The sequence below is a fragment of the Plectropomus leopardus genome, chromosome 22 (assembly GCF_008729295.1).
Source record: "Plectropomus leopardus isolate mb chromosome 22, YSFRI_Pleo_2.0, whole genome shotgun sequence".
In the NCBI taxonomy this organism is placed as follows: domain Eukaryota; kingdom Metazoa; phylum Chordata; class Actinopteri; order Perciformes; family Serranidae; genus Plectropomus; species Plectropomus leopardus.
The window spans coordinates 21,707,296-21,730,061 of record NC_056484.1 but is presented as its reverse complement, the minus strand read 5'-3'; the positions used below and the strand labels follow the sequence as shown (position 1 = coordinate 21,730,061).

At 38.1% G+C, this 22,766-nt stretch overlaps 2 protein-coding genes across 4 annotated transcripts; one reads left to right on the top strand and one right to left on the bottom strand.

Annotated features, from left to right (window-relative positions):
* Positions 1 to 1,451: 1,451 nt before the first annotated feature.
* On the bottom strand, positions 1,452 to 7,564 carry golt1ba (golgi transport 1Ba). The gene is made up of 5 exons (XM_042511445.1): positions 7,402 to 7,564; positions 5,711 to 5,802; positions 4,962 to 5,140; positions 3,872 to 3,953; positions 1,452 to 2,238 (listed from the first exon to the last, which is right to left on the bottom strand). The coding sequence occupies exons 1-5, from the start codon at positions 7,424 to 7,426 to the stop codon at positions 2,200 to 2,202; spliced, it is 417 nt and encodes a 138-aa protein (XP_042367379.1). The 5' UTR covers positions 7,427 to 7,564; the 3' UTR covers positions 1,452 to 2,199.
* A 1,728-nt stretch (positions 7,565 to 9,292) lies between these two features.
* Positions 9,293 to 22,511, top strand: recql (RecQ helicase-like). 3 transcript variants are annotated; one of them, XM_042511736.1, is made up of 16 exons: positions 9,293 to 9,369; positions 10,006 to 10,093; positions 10,818 to 11,054; positions 11,400 to 11,579; positions 11,682 to 11,788; positions 12,849 to 13,047; positions 13,147 to 13,313; positions 14,070 to 14,151; positions 14,283 to 14,431; positions 15,522 to 15,639; positions 15,727 to 15,865; positions 15,964 to 16,055; positions 16,228 to 16,444; positions 17,480 to 17,609; positions 20,058 to 20,196; positions 21,646 to 21,733. In XM_042511736.1, the coding sequence occupies exons 2-15, from the start codon at positions 10,069 to 10,071 to the stop codon at positions 20,160 to 20,162; spliced, it is 1,947 nt and encodes a 648-aa protein (XP_042367670.1). In that variant the 5' UTR covers positions 9,293 to 9,369; positions 10,006 to 10,068; the 3' UTR covers positions 20,163 to 20,196; positions 21,646 to 21,733. The 3 variants fall into 3 exon arrangements, with proteins under 3 accessions (XP_042367670.1, XP_042367668.1, XP_042367669.1); XM_042511734.1 differs by lacking the exon at positions 20,058 to 20,196 and having other exon boundaries at positions 21,646 to 22,511; XM_042511735.1 differs by lacking the exons at positions 20,058 to 20,196; positions 21,646 to 21,733 and adding an exon at positions 18,744 to 19,567.
* The last annotated feature ends 255 nt before the right edge of the window (positions 22,512 to 22,766 follow it).

Sequence of the window (22,766 nt, the reverse complement as noted above, 5' to 3'; positions counted from 1 at the left end):
TCTGAGTAAATAATACATTCTTTGATTGTGATACCAGAACCATACCAATATTTTACATGTTTAAGTACATAGGTTTTTCACAATTTGGCGGTTATTTTCATAGATTTGGCTTTAAGATCCACGCTGAAATTACCATTTTCAGCTACACATGATACATTTTAGAAGTTTCAACCTTACAGGCAGCCACTGGTTCATTTCAATACGCTATGAAAATGTGCCTCTTAAGAATTCAAACATGCTGCTCATTTAATCCATACAAATTGGCATTCATTTTTGGAAAAAAAGTTTCTATGGTGTTTTTTTTTAATTGTTTTTGTGGAAAACTTCTTTTTGCACTATAAAGTTTAAGAGACAGTTATGAGACACGAGACAATGGTATAAACTTGAATAAATGGAACCTTCACTATTTTCTGGGTAACGACTGTGCTACCTAGCTTGTTACTGACAGTTAGCAAACCAGCTACCTGATTACCGACAGTTAGAAAACCAGCTAGTTAGCTTGGTGCAGACAGTTAGCGCACCAGCTAGCTTGTTACTGACAGTTGGCTGACCATTTAGCTGATTACTGACAGTTAGAAAACCAGCTACATTGTTACTTACAGTTAGCAAACCAGCTAGCTTGTTACTGACAGTTAGCAGACCATTTAGACCATTTAGTTAGAAAACCAGCTAGCTTGGAGATCTTTTGTGACCAACAAGTGCTAGCATGTTCCTGCCTGGCTAGCGTGTTACAGTTTGCTGCTAGCTTTATGAGTAGTCACTACATTACCGAGCTTTTATTACTACTTGAATGAACTTCACCATCCATGTGTCATCGTGAATTAGGTGTTGCCACTTTCTGGTGTGACCAGACCTAAAAGGGACAGTTCAACCCAAAATTAAAAAAACAACAACTTTTTTTCTCTTATCTGTATTGCTATTTATTGATTCAATTATTTTATTTTATTTTATTTTTATTTTCTTGGTGCAGACTGTCTAATGTTGGAGATTTTGGCTGTAGAAACGTCTGCCTTCTCTCTAATATAATGGAGCAAAAAAAAACAAAAAAAAAAAACAAAACCCAAAACAAATCATGACACAGTTACTCAACATGAGCTGTAATGTTAGCTAGCTCAGTGGAGCTTGGTGAGATAGCAGTAGATATGCACTTCTTTCTGCGCAGTGATATGGTTTGCAGGTGTGGCTTGTACAAAAGAAAATAGTTCCCACATTAAACAGCTCACAACAAGGTCTCTGGATTATTTTTAATAACCGGGTCATAAATTCTGGAAAGAGACATTACTGTTGGGTTTTTCAAATGTATTTTTTTGGTACTTTGAGCACCACAAGGCGAGTGCCATATAGTTCCATTATATTAGAGAGAAGGCAGATATCTCTACGGCTGATATCTCCACACTCTGCAACCCACACCAAAACTATCTAGACTGATAAATAGCACTAAAGGGTCAGAGTAAAAATATTTATTTTTTTTATTTTGGTCTGAACTCTCCCTTTAATAGAAGCAATAACAACAGCAACAAATACTAGTATGACCCCACAACACCTCACGACACATGAAGTAAAGCACAGATCATTTGAAAAATAATTTATACTGAAGTATTCATTAGCCGACCGTGAACAGAAATAACATGTAATCAAGGGGAAATATTACAATAGCCACACAAAAACATGAACAAAGAGTCACAGAATAACTGCAAAGAGACATAATGCTGGACTTTAAGTTTTTGTCCAAATAAAGTTAAAGCACAGGCACAGAAACGTGGCAACATGGCGGTCCACTTCTCATCCTTGTGGAGGGTCAGTGGGTTTTTTGTCTGTCTGTTCCACAGAGTAAGAAAGTCACATAGTCAGAGTCGGTGGCGCTCTGAGGGAGTCTTCCATCCTCCATTTTCATGCCAGATGCACTCAATGGCGAAAAGGGATCAATAGCATTTGAAATATTTATTGTAGTGACCTTAGTGACTCCACCCTTTAGTAAGAGACCGGTGGTGCGACGCTCCGATGAACCTTTGATTGGTAGCACTGACCAGTGAAACTGCAGATAGACAGAAAACAGTCTTTCGCCTGCTGGAGGAGGAGGGGAGGAATCTGAACGGAGAACCAGAACGGCTTTAAATCAGCCCGATTGGGAGATTGTGTTGCTTTATAAAAAAGACCTGCTGTGCTCAGACAGCCTTCTCTGGGCACAAACAGTCTCTGTTATACCATGGTGTTGCTCTCGCCCACTTTGTCCACGTACTAAAGGAAAACAAAGAAAACACGTTCAGTCTTTATATGATTGATTTTTTTAGCTTCTCTCGTGTGTAAAGCATGATCTGACACACACACACACACACACACACACACACACACACACACACACACCTGTGAACAATGACATGTAAAGTGTTAGTGTTGATTAAACCGACGCCGCATTGCACTGTTTGCACTTTAGAATGGAAAGCATGCATAACTTTAGGGGACACACCACAGGTGAACAGGACAAACAGTTTTTGGTTGTATTTATTGCCAATTTGGATAATTTTTGCAACTTGTAAGAATTTGGTAAAGTAGTTAAATTGAAATTTAATATCTCCTAAAACAACAAATAAAGCTTCATATATATAAACTTAATGACTTACCACTGAATTAATAACTTGGACTTCACAGTCCATTTTGAGTCTTGTTTTACCTATGGTGTGTGCCTTTGAAAGCCAAATGAATAAGTTGAGATAAATTATTTAAAAAAAAAAATTTAAAAAATTACCAGTTCCCTAAATAAAAGTATATGCTTCTCCTTCTATCATAGGATACTGATTTTCTAAATATTGTAAAGCATATTAAATATGTTAGCATGCAAGGGAAAATCGGCAGTGACTGACCACGACTGCTGATTGTCCTCAGAGCCTTACGAAGGCTTTAATAAAAAAAAACAAAGACAGAGAGACATTCACCTCAAAACAAAGCTTCGCACACAACAGCATGGAAGGAGCATGTCCATAAGCCTCAAAGCTAATAATGTGTCTGCAGACTTGCACCTCTAGGTTTTAAAGTGACGGTCCCCTCAGTCCTCATGAAACTGGAGTCAAAGGCCAGATGACCCTGACATCAATTCATTTTCAAAACTACCTTTTTGTTGTTAAAATGCCACAACATTCTTTCCATGTATACTCTATGTTGAGTTCATTATATTCATCTCTAACTACATGTACAGGTAGTTTCTGAGTGGATAAACTGACAGCATTGTTTTATTAACCCTTTGAAACCTGAACAATTTGGCTTGATTTGTTAAAACAAGGAAACATGGAAAGTATGCAATGAGCAATTTAACAAAAAATGACCCCAAAAAATAGCTAAAAAATAGTACCAAATAATATGAAATTGCCTGAAATTTGCAACAAAAAAAAACAAAGAAAAAGAAGCCTAACTCTAAACATTTAATTAGAAATATAGATTTTTTTTATATTTTCTCTTAGTTATTTGATAATGGCATTACCTCTTGATTTTCTATGATTCTCTCTCTCTTTAAGCTAATTGTCAGGATTTTGTCACTTTTGGCTGATTTTTTGTAATTTCCTTGATATTTCATGCCAAGTTGCTGATTGCTGTTTTTCACGTGTTTTAGAAAGAAATCAAACCAATTTGCTCATATTTCAGATGTCTAAATACTTGTGAAAGGTGTCTGAACGCAGCACAAAAACACCGATCCAGGTTTCAAAGGGTTAAACCAGCAGTGATGTGCATGAGCTGAGCTGTCATCGGCTCGGGGCACTTTTGATTAATGTGTTGTAGTTGCAGTGTTTGAACACAGTGATTAATAAACAAGAAAAAGCCATGCTGCGTGTGGCCAAAGCAGAGCTGCAGGATGGCTGCAGTGCCGGCTGATACTCACTGCACTGATGAAGGGCAGGTTTAGGATGGAGCCCAGGACTGGTATTCTCCTGATGAAGCCCACTACAACTGGGAAGAAACCCCTGGAATGAGGGAAGGGAAAAAACAAAGAAAGAGAAAAAGAAGATGGTCAGATTCCAAAGACAGAAAACTACATGGAACAGAGAAAGACAAATAACGTGGACAAATAATAATTGAATAAATAATTTGTTCTCAATATCAAAAAGAGCCAATAAATAACATGAACTGGGAGATTCAAACGCTGCTATGTGAAGGACACAAGCAGAATGACACGGACATACGAAATTTTGGCTTTTCAGACTTTTTGCACGAGTTTCCATTTTTTAATTTGCAAGAGAAATCCATACGATGCCGTGTCACTGAAGCTTTTCAGTGTTGAGATTCTCTAGATATTATCAAAAATCAGAAATGGAAGGCAAATTAGTGTTACCATGGCAGGATTTCCCATTAATTCATTTATTTGTTGTGGCCCACCACAATTAAAACATCTGCCACCACACATTGATTTTATATTTTGGCAGCTGGACCGTTGATTGGGAGCACTACTGGAATATATAAACCATTTGGCTATTGATTTCACCACACTCTCGGAGCGCAGAGAGTACACTGGGCACAGACGGAGCTGCAGAACTGAAAAAAAAATCTTGGTTTAAGTTTGAACAATTTTTCCAGAAAGCATTTTCAAACAGAATGAGCCAGTTTTAAATATTTATAAGGATTTTAGTATGTTTTTTTTTTTTTTTTAAATCTTTTCTAGTCAAAAACAAAATAAAGGGTAAGCAGCTCCCTCTGTAACCAACTGCGTTAAATGATCTTCTAATATCGCTTCATATCAATCGCTGGCCCCTAAATAAAATCAAAATCGTATCATGGCAGGCTTTGATAATGGCAAATAGTGTATCGCTGTCCAAAGAATCTATATAATATTGTATCGTCATGAAATCAGTGATTTACCCCCGTAGTAACTATGCGCTGTCCCCCAGTTTCACACCTCACGGTGCAAGTGCACTGAGCATCATCATTCTGCTGTGTCCATGTTTTAGCTCGTGCCTCCCTTTGTCTCCTCTTACCTAAACAAGAGGAAAAAGCCGTAGATCTCCAGCACCACTCCGATGATGGGCCAGCCAATCAGCACCACAAACACACCTCCCAGGAAGAAACTGGTGGCCTTCATCTTGTGCTTCTGGAAGAAGAACCGGAATGTCCTCTCCAACCCGATGACAAAAGCAAGTCCAGCAACAAACAGGATCTACAGTGAAACAAGGACGGTATCCAGTATTAGAAAGCAGTCCAATGGTGGACCTTTGAAATGGCAGCAAAACCACCATCCTGACTTAGTCCTTCGCCCCTGCACTGAGGGTTCCAGAATCCAATCAGACTACTACTACTGTGAAAACTGTCTTCTGTGACTCTGGAGGAGCTTTGTCAAGTCTGAGAAAATGACCCAGATGATGTCATAGAGATGACATCGGGGTTATCTCAGTTTTGGGTTGGAGACTTCAGACTTGAGGGTGCCCCACAATAAAAGATTTTTATAATCAGAACAGATGCTAAACATGTGTGACCTCAAACCTAACGAAGTGTGAAGATAAATGTAACAGCTGTGTTCCTATAGAGTGTGGAGAGCATGGATAGGGCCAAAACAGGATGCCAGATACTAACAGATTCCATTCACGAACAACCAGAGTCCTGATTCTGAATTTGAACTGAAAAGCTTATCAGCGTCAGCACAAGCTGATTCAGAGGACAGGAGGCTGCACCTGTATGTTTCTCAGCATCATAGTATATAATATCGCTTCAATGAAGCAGAAATACTCACATTTCCTATAGCCAGGAGCGCTTTGTCAAAGAAAAGGATCATCCCGAAGAAGAGGAAAAACACGCCGAAGCCTGTTAATCCCATTCCAATCTCTGCAGGACAGACACACACACACACACATACCACAGGAAGGTTTAATTATTGCATCCAAGTTTGTCACTAAAGAGAAGATCTTATTGCTGTCTTCTTGTTGTATGCAGCCAATTAACACTTCTTGTGGCAGACAGGAGATTATGTGAGGTTTTATTGCTCTCCAGCTGCTTCACCGAGGTCTTGATCAATTATTCTATCTCTCTTGATAATTATCTGATAAATCCAGCACACTTTGTCCTGCATGTCATACTTGTTAATGATTGATCTTAACTGAATGGTTTTGGTATCTAAAATTCACAATACGTTTTAGTATTCTGTTAATACACATGAGTACAATTAAGGGACTGTTCCTTATTTATGAGAGGGGATGGGGTAGTGCAAAAAGAGGGAGACATGTTAAATTAATTTTTAAGCACTGGGGAGGGACATGTTTTATATTTCGGCTTAGGGACAGGGCATACACATTGGGGATTTTTGATTTCTTTAACAATTCTTTGGATATTTTTAAAAGAAACCATTTTGGCAAATTTTGCACGTGTCCTTTAAAAAAATTGATTATTTTTTTTAAAAAACCGTTTTGGCGATTTTATTTTCTTTGAATTTTTTTGGCAATGTTGGTGTTGTTGTATTATTGTTGTTATTATTATTATTACTCATTATTTGTTCTTTAAACATTTTGGATAATTTTTAAAGAAAGATTTTGCAGATAATTTTTGTCTTTAAAAATTTTGGGTGATGTTTTTTTAGAAAACATGAGGAAATGTATACTTTAAAATCACCAAAATTATACGATTAGCATAACAAAAACTTCAGAAGCAGAAATTATGATTGGATTTTCAAAAACTTCTGACTGTCCCCTAACACATTACATGGAACAAATGTTTCAGTTAGAAAAAAACATAACCAAATCTGTGCTTAACAAAGTAATATTTATCATAATCACTTTATTCTCCATGGGTCTTTTGAAATTTTACCAAAAATAAACAATTTGCACGCACTAACCAGCATGCTCAACAACAGTGAAAAACCTTTTTTTTTTCCCCAACACCAGTATTTAGTCTTCATCTTTTCACTTTCAAACAATGAAGAGTTTTTTTTAAATTAACAACTAATTTTATGTTGGAGGGAGGGTCATTCATTTTTCTCAAAACATTTAGGGAGGTTCAAGGGGGAAAAAACTAAGTTACAACCCCATCTGATAAATAAAGAACAGTCCCTAAATAAACGAATACAGTTCAATATTTCCTATAAAATCACAGTGAAACTGAAAACAGACATTCCAGTGAGGTTTCTACCTCCAATGTTCACTTTCTGTGTGAAGCTAGCCAAAGCTTGTCAGACACGGAATAAAAACATGATCATATCTTACTATCAGCTACAGAGCTTGCTACGAGCCACACAGTTAGCGTGAGGAAGTAGCTCTTAGCTATATGGGCCACGGGTTATCGTTTTGAACCGCCATGAGAGCAAAAAATGAAGCTAACTTTCCTAGCACTGAATGCTAACTGCTAGTTACCCAACTGCTGCAGATAAAGCCGGTTTCACACAGAGAGAGAGAGCAGCGACACACACAGATGCTCAAACACAGAGAGTCTTACTTTGGGAGTCCGTAAGCGAAATCATCTTGGCGGTGAATAAACGGGGGAGGATACAAAAGAAATAGGGTAATTATTACAATAGCATTCAAGCACTCCTCTAACAACAATTTGGATGACAGCTGCCACTGCAGCAACAGCCACGTCTTCCGGAAACACACCTTCTCGCGATGTCATCTTCCGGAACAGCGCCGTGTCGCATTCAACGTGGCAACTTCGACACTTTTGTTCTTCATAGAGTTGCGAAGTGGCATCATGAGCTATTTGTGACAGTGTTATGTGACTCACAGCTGGAGCAACTTTGCTGTTTGGATGGGAAGCAAACGGAGCAGGAGAAAAGATTAAGAACTGTATTCGTACATATGGTTCTTTAAGGGGAAAGAAGATAAAAGTATGTGTACATAAAAACTTTGAGGTAGTAATAAACTACGACTCCCAGGCTGCATTTCGGTAAACAAAACAAAACAAAACCCCCCCCCAAAAAACACCTAATGATAGAGCTTAAAATTATGTTACGTACGCCACATATATATGTACAGGCATTATCAACGTTAAAGGGAAGCAACGATACAAACAAATTCATATATATTATTCCTATGTTTCAATGTAAAATTCCTTTACAATAATGTGAAAAAAATGAGTTGGGACAACTAACTTTCAAATGACTAAGCACCTTGAAAACTTGTGTTTATAATGATTGAAAAACATAAAACATAGCAATTCAGTACATGATGTACTTAATTATTATTATTACGAACACAAGTTTTAAGTTGATTTTTCATAAAAAATTACGTTTTTCTGACTAAAATCTTACACATTATTTAAAGGAAATACTATCATTTATTATCATTATTAAAGGGAAACAACGCACATTTTCAAATTCATATATGTAATTCCTATGGCTTAGTAAAAAAATCCTTTAAAATGTGAAAAAAAAAAAGATGGAACCAGAGCCCTTTAAGACTATTCTAGTGCATTCGTTGGGACAACAAAGTTTTTATGACTAAGCAACTTAAAAACTTGTGTTCATAATAATTAAAAACATGAAACATAGCAATTTAGTACATGATGTACTTAATTATCATAACACACACACACACACACATACACACACACACACACATACAGGCAATATCATCGTTCAAGGGGGACGAGGCACATTTTTGAATTCATATATGTCGTATATGAATTTGAAAATTTACATATATATTTTAAAATAAATATAGAATATATAATGAACATGTTTTTTTCTGTGACCTTTATGACTTAGTCACAATAATTATATGTTTTTATATTCTCTAGTTATTTGATGATGTTCAAATGATTTTCCCTCTCTATCTTTTTTATTTATGTATTATTTTTTATTTTTAGCCAGGGTAATTTTCTTGTCACCCTTCAAATTCTATTTTTTGGCATCTTCCGGAAAATTTCATGTCAAATTGCATGTTTTTGAATAAATAAATAGATAAATAAAAGTGGTGATGATGTTAGCATCTGCAATAGTGCACGTATACAATATATTTACCCTGCTGGTATATGACAAGAATATTTACTGAACAGAAGGAATATCTCAAATGGTATTTTCCACTGAAATTACTTTCTGTTACTTATACTTAAGTTTTGGATTATTAAGCCCTGTCCCAAGTTCTGTCAGGCAGGGCAAATGTAGACTTAGAAATAACAGTATAATTTTGCTCTTTCCAAGTTATGTATTATAAACAGAATATATAAGCTTTACTTATACATGAAAAAGCGGGCCATTATTGATTTTAATGTGTGACAACTATGGAGACGATCCCATTACAGGGAGCGGAAGTTGCAGGCAGCCTGACAGGCAAAACTCAGGGTTCTTAACCTTCTGTATAAATGTGTTTCATGAGTTCCTGGCGCGGTCTGTGTGTGTCCGCTGCTGTAGCAACCGTGAAGTGGATTCACCAACACGAAAAGGGGCCTGGACCGAGTTTGTGAATGGTTAGTCATTCGTTTTTTGTGCATTTTCAAAGTCTTATAAGTTGGCTAATTTTTCCGACAACAGAGAAGGGAAGGTGTTTGAGGTAGCGTCGTTTTTCTAGCAGTGATACGCGAGTCAGAGTTTGGGTAAGCATGATGCTCCAATATGTTTAGCTAACAGCTAACAGTGACTCGTTGATCTCTGTGTGATGAAGCAGGTGCAGCGCTGTCGAGTCTTAGCCAAGTTAGCTTTCTTTACGATACATTAACTATGTGTGGTAAATAGATGTATTTCGTAGCCACAGTTAATACTGGCTAACGTTAAGTATGTGTAGCCTGAATTATAGTAATTTACTTACTTTAGTTATGCTAACTCTAGTGAACTGGCAGTGGATGAAAACTAGAATATGAATGTTGCATTGGATAATACCTTGAATAAGTTAGCTAATCAAAAACTACTGAAATGTTTTATATGAAAAATATTCACTTAAAAAAGTCAGAAGGATATTCCCTAACATAAACAGGCATTAAGTGAATTATATAAGCACCATGAATAAACACAGTCAGATTACTGTAGCAGAGTCAGTTTGTGTCAGTTTGAATACACATTATTTCTTTGTGCTTCAAAACAGACTTTCATGCCTTTCTGTTTTACAGGGATCACATTTGCGTCTCTAACAGTCTGAAAGTTGGCTCCTTGAGCAAATCAGGCTGAGAAATATGGATGGTGATGGTGGAACTAACGGTAGGTCACTTTTTTTCAAGCTTAGAAACAAACTGTTGAGATGTTTAATCACTGAACTACTTTGCATCAGTTTTATTGACTTAAAATATGTGCAAAGATTGTAACAAATACTCTGTAATAATCCTGCAGTTGTTTTTGTGTTAGAGGTTGTTGATTTAATGGGGACTGATGACGGATCACTCCCTGCCTCGTCTCTAAAGGGACACTGTGGGAGATACACAGGGAAGGAATGAGATCATTAACCGTGGAGGTGTGATCCCCAGAGGACTAGTACCTGTGCAGGTGTGAGACCTGGCAGTCTCCTCGCAGAGGATAACTCCACTGAGGGAACCTGCTGCACATGTTACTCTAAAAACATCCTGTCTATTCTTGTTTTAATACAAAGGCTAGGTATAGTAAGAGCAGTGATACTAAACAAATTCTTAAATAAAATGGACCTGATGCCAAAACTGTTGCTACAGATGGCAGGCTGGATCTGCCATGGAGGAACTGATTGATGTAATATGAATTGGTACGCAGTAGCACCAATGTAATTTGACTTTGTTACAGAGTTGTTTTTTAACATATTCAGAAGTTAAAAATATTTTTATATATTTTTTTACTTCTAAAATAGGTCTGCAACTATCTTATTGCAGCTATCTTCCCTACATTCACACGTGTATGTCAGCATTCATACCTGCTTTGAATCATTCTAACAGTGTTCCTGGTGTGTGTTCCTGTCCAGATGTGCAGGCGGAGCTGGACTCAGTGGAGGCAGAGCTGGAGTTGGTGGAGCTGCAGATCACAGAGCTCCTGCAGAAGCAGGCCGAGCTGAACACTCGTAAAAACGTCCTGCTGCAGCGGCTGGAGGAAGCCTGTGATGCTGCACAGCCATCATCCTCTTCATCTTCATCTTCCTCAAAGTCATCTGGAGCTGGTTCAGTGATGAGCAAGCAGGAGATGCAGCAGTATGATGGCACAGGTACTCCACACACAGCAGCTGTGTTGAACTTGTTTTACACATAGCGCTGGTGCTATAGAGGCTGAAAGTTTTGAAGTGCAGGGCCACAAATTTGTAGTACAAAAGTATCTAGTAAGTCCACTGTAGTTTAATTTGACAATGAACTTTAAAAGGTCATTTTCTGTGACATTTTGAAAGTAATATGGTACTTGTATATAATAATGTATAATTATTATTTTTAGAGTTTATGCACATGATATGGACAGGGGAAGTAGGGGTGCTGAGGGGCTGCAGAAACTCTGTAAACCAGGTTTTATTACAACCATCATAATACTTTTTTTCCCCCACAATCTATTGATTTGTCAGACTTCCCTTGGTCCAAAGAAGTGGAGCGTCACCTGAAAAACTCCTTCCGTCTGTCCACCTTCAGACCTCTGCAGCTGAGGGCCATCAACCTGACGCTGTCCGGCAAAGATCTGTTCCTGGTGATGCCCACAGGACGAGGAAAAAGCCTCTGCTACCAGCTGCCTGCAGTCTGCTCCAAGGGTACACTGACACACGTTTATTAAATAATCCTGTTTACCCTGTGAGTACTGACATGCTTATTGACTCGGCTGTAATCACATCAACTGTTTGTGTGTATGTCAGGTTTTACACTGGTTGTCAGTCCCCTGGTGTCCCTGATTGAGGACCAGGTCATGTGCTTGACGTCCATCAATGTGGCAGCAGTCACGCTGAATGCGTCCAGTAGCAAGGTAACGACTAGCGGCCACGTTCTGCTTCTGTATTTCATTCTAGGTCAACTTTTAGTCTTTTTTATTTATTTTTTATAAAATTTTTGGATTATTTAAACTTTATTTAAACTTGGGAGTCATTGAGGGAGACTGACATTTTTAATGGTTTCCGAGTGTACTCTGAGAATATAAGATAAAAGATAATATATTAATTAGAAATAAGCACCAACACCTGTATATAAGAACATAAAATAAAAAACAGAAAGAGCAAACAGTGATACGTATGTAATATTTAAGTATTGGAAAAAAAGTATGTAAATAGGCTCAGTATGTGAGTGCGTTACCATATATGTAAAACAGTGAAATAGACAATCCACTCAGATCTGTTAAAATTTAAATTCTAATAAGGATAATGTGTTGAATGTGTAAAGTGTGTAAACTCTAAAACTGCGCCCAATTCTACAATGCACTGTATCAAAGTAGTATGCAAGTAAAAATAGAAGAAGATAAATATGTGTGCAAAAACTCATAATAACAACAATAAACATAAGCAAGAATAGCAATGAGAACATATACAAAATGAACAATGTGTAACATGTTGAATATGGCACACATTCAAGATTTAAAGAATATTGCCGTTTAAGAAAGATGCCAAGATTAGTTCCAGCACGTGGAACCTGAAAAACAGACAGTCATGAGAGTTAAGGTAGCAGTTCACAGGACAATACTCAAAACTACATGACTAAACTACATGACCCAGAGATTAGAAAGAAGATACAAATCAGCTGCTGACATTGAGGACTGTGGATTATGTAGATTAATAGGGGCTCTGTTTCTGGAAAGAAGTTGCTGTTGATTTTTAATATCTATATATTTTCAATGCTGGAGCGCCACAAACTGTATTCAAGGCACAATGAAGGGAATCAGTGTTTTCCTATTGCAACCAGACAGTGTAATAAGTTTTAGTTGGTCAGAACTGTGTCAGAAAACAGTTCTCCAAATGTGTTTAAATTTGCATGGATTTGGTGTGAAATGTCAGCTTTATTAGTGTGAAAAAATGATTTTTTAAAAAAATTTTTAGGAGCACGCCAAGATGGTCATGAATGGAATGACAGATCCTAAGGGCCCGTTCAAGCTGGTGTATGTGACTCCAGAGAAGATCGCCAAGAGCAAGCTGCTCATGTCTCGTCTGGAGAAAGCCTACAACGCAAACCTGCTGAGTCGCATCGCCGTGGACGAGGTGCATTGCTGCAGCCAGTGGGGACACGACTTCAGACCAGGTGAGCCTCATTCAAATGCAGGGGTGAAAGTGTAGTTTTCTCCCTTTAGATCAAATTCTAGGCTTGTCCTATGACTATGTGTTTGTGTGACATGTGCAGATTATAAACTGCTGGGCATCCTGAAGAGGCAGTTCCCCAAAGTCCCTCTGCTCGGCCTCACAGCCACCGCCACCAGCAGCGTCCTCAAGGACTGCGAGAAGATCCTGTGCGTGCAGCAGCCCATCACGCTCACTGCATCCTTCAACCGAACCAATCTCTACTACGAGGTGGTAACCACGGCAACCGTACCTTTCAGCCACCTGATTCCTACACAAACAAACACACACACACCGTATATCTCTCTGTCAAGCACAGTCGCTCACATGCTCTGCACACACCGCCACATAAACCTTTAACTTTGAAACCTGAGCAAACTGATTTTATATTTTTAACAAACACGGAAGAAAAAAGGCAATGATGAACTTGCCAAGAAATGTCCCACAAATTTAGAAATTAGTAAAACATGACAAAAGAAAATTTGTTTTTTAAAGGAGGGAGGATTACGAGAAAATTATACAAATACATTAAAAAATTCAAATAAATAAATAAAAAGCAAAAAAATGTCCAGAAAATGATATTTATAATTATTATGATTTATATATTTAACATGATGTAACAGAACGCAAATGTAATCAGGTATATATATTTGTTTTAAATTTTCATCATTTTTCTCAGGTTTTCATGCTTTTGTATTATTTTATTGGTTTTTTTTGCTTATTTTTAGGCAGTTTTCTCATAACTTTTTTTCACTAATTTCTTTCTTATTTTTCAGCCATGTCTTGTTAAGTCGCCCCTTGCCTTTTCCCACACACTTTTGACAGACATCAAGTCATTTTGCTCAGGTTTTCAAAGGTTTAAAATCACCTGCACTGCCTTGCATCTACTTACAAAACATTAAGACCATACTGGTGCATATGTAACCTATTAACCAAAAAAACCTGTAATCTGTAAATGCCACCACCAACATTGTGCTTGTTTCTCAGGTTCGTGTTAAAGATTCAAACAATGATGCGTCAATAAGTGACATCGCCTCTCTGATCAACAAAAGATACAAGGATCAGTCAGGTACGCAGAAGACGAGACTGATGAGCAGATTTAATATGCTCAGATCCCAAAAGTGAATCTCAGACATGACTGAACAGATAATTGAAAGTGCATTGTAAGTGTATTGATATTTCCTGATGTGTGTGCCGCAGGGATCGTGTATGTGTTCTCTCAGAAGGATGCAGAGTCAGTGTCCTCTGAACTCCAGAAGAGAGACATCCTCGCCTATCCTTATCACGCTAACATGGACCCTGACGATAAGTCCCGCGTCCACCGCAAATGGACCAACAACAAAATCCAGGTATTTGGGTGTACTTTTTCTTTTTTTGTGGAAGGGGGGCAAGATTTGTTTTGGTTCTTGGGTTATGGTGACAGAGGGCCTTTTCACACTGCATATTTTTAGCCCCTTTTCACACACATATTGTTAACCTGATGTGAGACTGAGATACAATTGACCCATCGCTAAGCTCCACCCTCAAATGCCTCGAGCCAATCACATTTCGTGTAGCTACATGATGCACTCGGACATCCTGCCTGTCCATAGAAAAAGCATCAGAAACATAATTTTTCTGTGTTTTTCTTTATGTTTGTGCAGTGATAACTTTAAAAAAATTTCAAATTGTGTGCATGGGATAAATGATTTGTGGTATTGTGAGAGGCTAGAGAATGGAGTGTATTTCATCCCGTGCCCTAAACCTCAGATACACAGAGCATAGTGTAAGTAAATATAACCTCATATGATATGTTGACAACATTGTGTATAACGTCACCTTGCAGCAAACTTTGCTAGGCAATGTTAGCTTGAGACTAATAAATCTACCTTCTTCTTCTTCTAATAGGCACAAACATTATGGCCAACTTTTGCTTTGTAACGTTAGCTCATCATGTCACCTGTCCAACTTGGTATTTTTGTTCTTTGACAGTCGGACATCAGCATCACCACATATTTGGGCAAAATAGATTTGGACCAAAATTTGACAGTTTGACCTTTGATTCCTTGTTGAAACTATTTATACTTTAGCCTATGACAAGCACACAAAACAGTGAAAAATGCCCATAACAAGATCTGTTTTGTCTAACAGTCCAAAATCAAGAGAGTCTCTGTTTAAAATGATTTTAAAAACAGAGTAAAGCAGCAAATGCTCACTTTGGAGATGGTGGCATTTATGATTTATCAGATAATTTAATGTGTTTACCAACTTGTCACTTTATAGACATAGACATAGACTACATAGAAAGTGTATAATTTCTGTGCAAATTCCATTCAAAGACCACAAAACTGAGCTTAAAAAACAAAGGATAATAAGGGCCATACACGTGGCTGCTTTTTATAAAAAATACTCACTTACTGGTCATATTTGAACGTGTAACATGATTGTGTTGTGCTGCAGGTGGTGGTAGCCACAGTGGCGTTTGGCATGGGCATCGACAAGCCCAACGTCCGGTTTGTCATCCACCACACCATCAGCAAGTCCATCGAGAACTACTACCAAGAGAGCGGACGAGCAGGTACACACTGATTCACCTCTGTCAGGACCCATTTCCATTTCTACTGCTGTAGTGTTTCTCCAGATACAACTTTGTGTGTGTCTCCAGGTCGAGACGACCGCCAGGCCGACTGCATCGTCTACTTTGGCTTCTCTGACATCTTCAGGATCAGCACCATCGTGGTGATGGAGAATGTCGGTCAGCAGAAGCTGCTGCAGATGGTTGATTACTGCCAGAATGTGGACAGGTAACACGCACGCGCACACACACACACACACACACACGATGTGCACTTCCCACAGCATGACCTGAATATTTCTTGATTGTCCTGTTTGCTGTGTGAAGGTGTCGGCGCTCCCTCATGGCTGTCCACTTTGATGAGGTGTGGGACGATGAAGGATGTAACCAGATGTGTGATACCTGCCGCCATGCAAAAGGTGCATTTGTGTCTGTGTCTTTTTGTGTGTGTGTGTGTGTGTGTGTGTGTGTGTGTGTGTGTGTGTGTCATATGTTTTAGTAGCATTCATGATTGCATGTATTCTCTTGGGATGTGAAAAGCCGTCCTCTCTTAAATTCATGTTAGTAATTATCAGACCTCTCTCCCCACAGACTACACCACCGTGGATATTACCCAGCATGCTAAGCAGGTGGTGCAGATCGTGGAGCTGGCAGGGTCGATGGATGAGAAGCTGACTCCTCTGAAGCTGGTGGAGACGTGGATGGGGAAAGGCCCAGCCAAGCGCAGGAAGATGATCCAGACCACCACGCTGTCTCGGCTGCAGGCTGAAGCTGTGATCGTTAAGCTGCTGCTGCAGGGATACCTCAGGTGACTCATCGTGTTTTTATTCTGACAAGATATTTACATGATTGAATGTTTCAAATGTCTTATTCTTAATAGAATAACAAACTTCATTTTAACATTGAGAAGACATTGATTTATATTTTGTTTTCAGCAACATTGTGACACAGCCATTGATGGCAGTGTGGTGTGCATGCTATAAAGTAGACTGATTAATCTTTTGTAAATGTAAATTAACAATTTGAGTGCAATTTTCAAATCAACAGTTTTGTTACAAGCTGTAGGAAGTGGTTGAGATGGTGACGGTTAGTCAGCCACTGTTGATTTAATTAGTATTACACAAGAGGTTGTCCCTTACCATCATTATTGGAAAAAAAGGGATATTGTAGTGGGGTATTTAATATTTATTTATAAAAGGCACACAGCATATTAATGAACATCAGTATAAAAAAATATAAATATGCCGGAGTTCGCAGGACTGCTAATTTACATCCGTACTCCCTTAGCAGGTAACAGAACAAAAAGTGATGTGCCTTATCTATGTGTATTTGAGTAGGGGTCGACAGATTATCGGCCTGGTCGATTATTGGGATGAATATTTGACATTTTCCAGATTATCTGTATCTGCATTTTATCTTAATGACCGCGGATAAAATTAATTATTTAAAAAGCGCAAAGAAAGTGTCAGCATGGGAGGAACTTTTGCTTTGTAAAACTTCAAGGAGCTATTTTTATTTATTTATTTTTATTTAAATTTCAACTAGATTAATAAAAAGTTGCTAAGAACTTTTTGTATATGATGTTGAACATTTCAGTTTTGTTTAAACATTTGCTTAACTAAATTTTGTGTTGGATTTTGTTATATTTCAAATTCTATATTTTGATGGAAAGATTTGCATTTTTGATGTAAATGCATATCAGATGTCTGTCTAATTAACTGCTAATAATCATATCTGTATCGGCCCTGAAAACCCAATATCGGTAGAACCCTAATTTCTAGCCCTGAGACAGTAGAAGTATTACGGCCTGCTGTTTGACATAAATTCTGTGTGTCAACTTCAGGGAGGATTTCAGCTTCACTCCTTACACCACCTACTTCTACATGAAGCTGGGCCGCAAAGCTCCTCTGCTGAAGAACCAGACGCACACACTCAGCATGAAGATGAGGACAACAGGGACCGGATCTGCTGGGGTGAGTAAATGCTGCCCACACTGATAAATTAAAAAAAAAACAGTCAGATTTTCCACTTCATGTAGTATATTGTACACACATCTATTGTCAGGTGAAAGTTTTTTTTTTTTTTTTTTTTTTTTTACTATATTGAAATATTACATTTTTCCAAATTTCTCTCTATCCACTATTGCCACCCAAGTTATTTTATCATGATGTTCTCATATCAAAAATAGACAAAAATGTTATGCCATTTCCCAGAAACAGAATTATGCAAAGCTTTTTGCAGGTGCCATGACATGCTGTAAACATTTCAGTGAGCACATTGGCCACCGTTCACTGTAAGAGCAATTTGTCTGTGACGAGCGAATAAAGGGCCTCAGTAGATGCTGGCTCCTCAATCCATGTTTCATTTGTTCTTTTTGACATTTAATTAGAAATCCAAAATTGGAATATTAAAAAAAAAGGTGTTTTTTCAGGAGCAGTTTACGGGTCACAAAATCCAAAGTACAAAAAACAAGTTTTTTTATTTTTTTTATTTTTTGTGTCTGATTCATAAACAAATAATAAAATAACAAATTGTTTTTTTAATTTTTGATTCTTATTCCGATTTTCCAGTTTTAAATTCTGTTTTTTTTCCGATTAATTTTTCAGATTTCAAATTGAAAATCAAAAGAACGAATAACGCACAGATTCTCCTCTCTTAAGTCTCCACTCAACATTATTTTCCTGTATCTCTTGTGTGTAGTAATGTGTTTTTTTTTACTTCCAATCTCTTGTGTTCTCTTTGTGAAATCTCTAACAAGTTTCCTCTTCTTCCGTTTTGTCTTCCCTCCGTGTTATTTTAAAATGTTGTCACAAATTTCCTTATTGTCTATAATAATCCATCGAGGTAAGTCCTAATTGAACTGGAGCTAAATGTTGTGACTTTGACACTGTATATTGATAATCATTCAATCTATACAGGCCTGTTTGTCCAAAGAGTGATTTTTTTTATAAAAGAGATTTCAGTCGAAGACAATAACCTTCACACCATTGCCACTGATAATGGTCATTAGTGTTCTAACATGATTAATCAGAGATGAAATAGTTGTAGTTGTAGATTCCACTGCTGCTCTTAATTTTGCTATCGTGATTTGCACATCTGATCAAAAGGTACGAGGCCCAACAGCCATTACTGGCACAGAGTGCGAGGGGAACCAACCCAACCACCAGATTAAATATTGGCGTTGTATGTTTCTGCAAACCATGGATACATTACATGTGCACATTATAGTATAAAAGATATGTGAAACTTTACTTTGGTCTTAATTTTTATTTTCAATTATTCAACATAAAGACAACACATGCAACGTATAAGACAAAGGAGATGTTCACAATAAATTCAGATACTTATCATATTTTTGACCATTTCATGTTTTCAACACTACTAAGTACCTATTTAATGGAAACACCACTTTCCAGGAAACACTCTCTAACTCGGCATTTACCTCCCACATTGCCGTTCACAGTCTAAAGAAAAAAAAGCACAAAAAATATACAAGTAATACAAAACAGTAATAATAATAATGAAATATAAAACAAAACAGAAAGAGAAATGACCAATTAAAAACAGACCTATTGAGCATTTATGTGAAATGGAAATGCAACATGATTTTGACTTGTCAAAGCAAAAGTGACAGTTGTGTACCAGCTGCTAGCCGGCTTATAATACATCACTTCAGTGTTCCTATTGGCTGTGTGAATGCAAACAAACCAAAACAAACCATGAAGGTCACAACTGTTTGTCCGAAAATGTCTTTTGTTGTTTGCTGGTCGCGAGCGTTGGTCTGCTGCAGGCATCCCACCCAGGAGTTACACCATCATCCTGTTCACATCCCAACAGCTACTAACCACATCACATTAGAAACATAAACACGATGCGTATGAAATGTATGAATGGAACATATTCGTTGTTTGCAGAAAAGTAGAACGCCAACACTGACTGATGATTTTTACTCACTTACCTTATTGACATTTTATTATTACAATTCACAAATCTCATTGTTTAAATTGCTGTAGAAACTATCAGTCAATGAAGTCATACAACAGAAATTAAAGATTTCAAAACATATTTCAGATGATCAGTTTTGAAAGTGTAAACACTTAGTTTAAAAAAAAAAAAAAAGTTTAAAAAAAATAATTAATGTATCATAATTGACATTTTTGACTAGGATACATGGTTTGATTTTTGAGCTCAGGTTCCATGTAGATCTGCACAGATTGAGAAAGGAACCTGAAGAAAAATCATGTAAGAACAGAGAGACCTTTGTGATCCTCACTTTCAGCCATTGTGACGATGAACCGAAGATTTTGTTATTTATGTTATTCATGTGCAGACTCCAGTGTCCTCCCCTCTAGTGTCCCCTCGTCCACTCCTTGTAGGTCTGTGACCCCTCTCAGGTAAAGATTGTTGTCAATGACCTGCAGGTAAAAGCCGTGAGTGGCCAGGGCAAAGCCAAAGAGGGCAAGAGATCAGTTGAGAGCGCTGGAGTCGCCCCTGTGTCCAAGAAAGTCAAGACAGATCTCCCCTAACCCCCCCACCCTGTCCAGAGGACAAGCTGACAAAGTACAGTCCATCATTCTTTCTTCTGTTCACTAACTGCTTCTGTTGGCATGGCTCCGCCCAGACTTTACCTTCATGCTTCACATGTGGATCAGACAGCCTGGGTGCTTGAGGATTCTGAAAATCATTTAAAATGCTCTTCTTAACCGTAAAAATGTTAAGCATGAAATCATCCAACTCTTTGAAAGAAGCAGGCTTGGGCGATAAAAGAATGTTATTGGCTCCCAGTATTGCTGTTTTGTATGGGTTAATTTGAATAGATCCAAACCTTCCTGGTGACACAGATTGCAAAACAAATATTTAAGATCACCTGATCTGCTTCTTATTCAGCCAAAAGATGAAACATAAAATGCAGCTCCGAAATATTGTGTTGTCCTGTGGATGTAGGAAACTGATAGATCCAGACATCTTGAGCTTTTAAAAATGGCCCCAGAATCTTCAATTAACTCAGCAAAAATGAAAAGATACTGCCTTTATTTATTTTATTTATTTTTTAAATATATTTTGGACTTTTTATTTATAATAAGCATAAAAAACAAAAATGCTAGTATGCTAATCAGCTAGCTAATGTTACTTTATTTTTGCTGATTTTGTATGACAGTCCCGCAACTGGAAATATTTACACCTTGTATTCCCCCTTTTGGTATATGATGACTGAAATAAACTAAAGTCCAGCCGGGAAGTTGCTGCACTTGTTACAGCTCCTCTAATATCAGTGCAGACTGGCAGGATATGAGCACGGGCTGCTAATGTTAACCAACAGAGCAGTGTTGGTGGCCTGGTAATGAAGCCATGTTTTTTTGTAATTTTAAACTTGTTTGATTGATTGTTGGCACCAAACTTTAGTTGTGAAAGAATCGTGAGCATCCTGATAACTGCAAAAGGCTGCCTACAGCCCATGCAAATAAAATCACAGCAAAAGACAGCACATCTTTAAATCCTGGCAACACTGATTGCCTCTGTTTATGTAAACGCCAGCGAAGATGACGACTGATACCATATCAAGATCTAGAAAAGCTTGTCCCCTGTCATAAGGGAACATATTTTTACCACTAACCTTTCTGCTCCAAGGGGTAAGGTGGCACTTAAAAACAATAGTTAGGGGCAAAATTGGAAATGGGATTGGGCATAAATGATCCCATCTGACAATATTTATAGTTGTAAAACTGAATTATCGCCCAAGCCTACTAATTATGATCTCTGGTGCTAATGTCCACACTCAGGAGCATGCTGCCACTAACTGTCACTAACATTTCATCACACTGGGCCTGCTAACATTATTTATTCTCACTGACTACATGCTCAACCGCATCATGAATTCCTCTCTGTTACAGTATTTTTATTACAAATGACTCTGAAAGGACATTAAGCGATGAATATGATGGCGTCTGATAAACCTGGTGTCACTTTTCTGCTGTTGTTCACTGACACTTGCTTGTCACATATTTACAGGACACATCAGCCAATGAGGAGGAGACTGATGTGACCTTTGAGCCCACTGTGGTAGACAACAGCTGTCCCCCACAACCCAAACAAAAACTATTTAAAGAGCAGAGGAACCTGTCCAGGAAACAAGGCCTGAAGACAGGCAGCCAGACGGACAAACGGACAGAGCGGGCGGAAAAACACGGAGAGGAAGAGGGGGATAAAAGGAGGTCCGTCACGCCTCAACATGCAATAGAGGTCGATGTTGAGATAAACATTATTGATAACAGTCAGAAAACACCTTCGCATCCAGGGAAGCCTTGCTCCAAACCTAAATCCACCACCCCTCAGAGAGCCAGGAGGAAACCCCGCGCTGACTCAGCTGTTTCCTCTCCATCCCCGGATGGTGACACCGCCGCCAGCACCGTGCCCGGTTCTCCGTCACACTCCTCCATCATCTCTGACAGTGCAGCTGAAGAGCTCTGTGACCTCAGGAACTACTACAGCAAACAGCTGAGGAGGATCAACTACATTTCCCATGAGTACCTGGGGCAACCCTCAGAGCCAGGAGTGCTGGCTTGCATCAGGGAGCCCCTGAGGAGCCTGCGTCTGCCGCGCAGGGTGACCATTGCCCAGACGGCCCGCAGCCTGTGGACACGAGTCAGCAGCCGCAGGAAGCTGCTTCACCGCTGACTTTACAGCTGGGACTGCGGTCAGATTTAATGACCGTTATCAAGAAATGCTTACGGTTACTGTTCTACTGTAAATACAAAGGGTTAATCTGCTGTCACAGTTCACCCTTGAAAACCTGAGCACCTGCTTGATTTCTTTCAAAAACATGGAAATAAGGCTTCACAGGAAATTACCTAAAAATGAGTGAAAACTTTAATAAAATATGTTAGGCCTACAAGAAAAAAACGCTCAAAAAATAATTAATAATTAAGTAAATAAAATTGGAAATGTCCTGAGAAAAAGACAATAGTAGTAGAAATAATAATGATGATGATGATGATGATGATGATGATGATGATGATGATAATAATAATAATAATAATAATAATAATAATATCAAAATAATAATAATAATAATAATAATAATAATATCATTATTATTTACAGCTAGCCTTAAAGAAATGAAAACCACAGGG

Bases quoted from the DNA above. Each gene is read 5' to 3' on its own strand.
- recql (XM_042511734.1), top strand. From the start codon at position 10,069: ATGGATGGTGATGGTGGAACTAACG. The intron at 16,445-17,479 runs GTGACTCATCGT...TGTCAACTTCAG, and splicing joins CTGCTGCAGGGATACCTCAG to GGAGGATTTCAGCTTCACTC. The intron at 17,610-21,645 runs GTGAGTAAATGC...ACATATTTACAG, and splicing joins CAGGGACCGGATCTGCTGGG to GACACATCAGCCAATGAGGA.
- golt1ba (XM_042511445.1), bottom strand. From the start codon at position 7,426: ATGATTTCGCTTACGGACTCCCAAA. The intron at 5,803-7,401 runs GTAAGACTCTCT...TCTGTCCTGCAG, and splicing joins TTCGCTTACGGACTCCCAAA to AGATTGGAATGGGATTAACA. The intron at 5,141-5,710 runs GTGAGTATTTCT...GTTTCACTGTAG, and splicing joins CGCTCCTGGCTATAGGAAAT to ATCCTGTTTGTTGCTGGACT.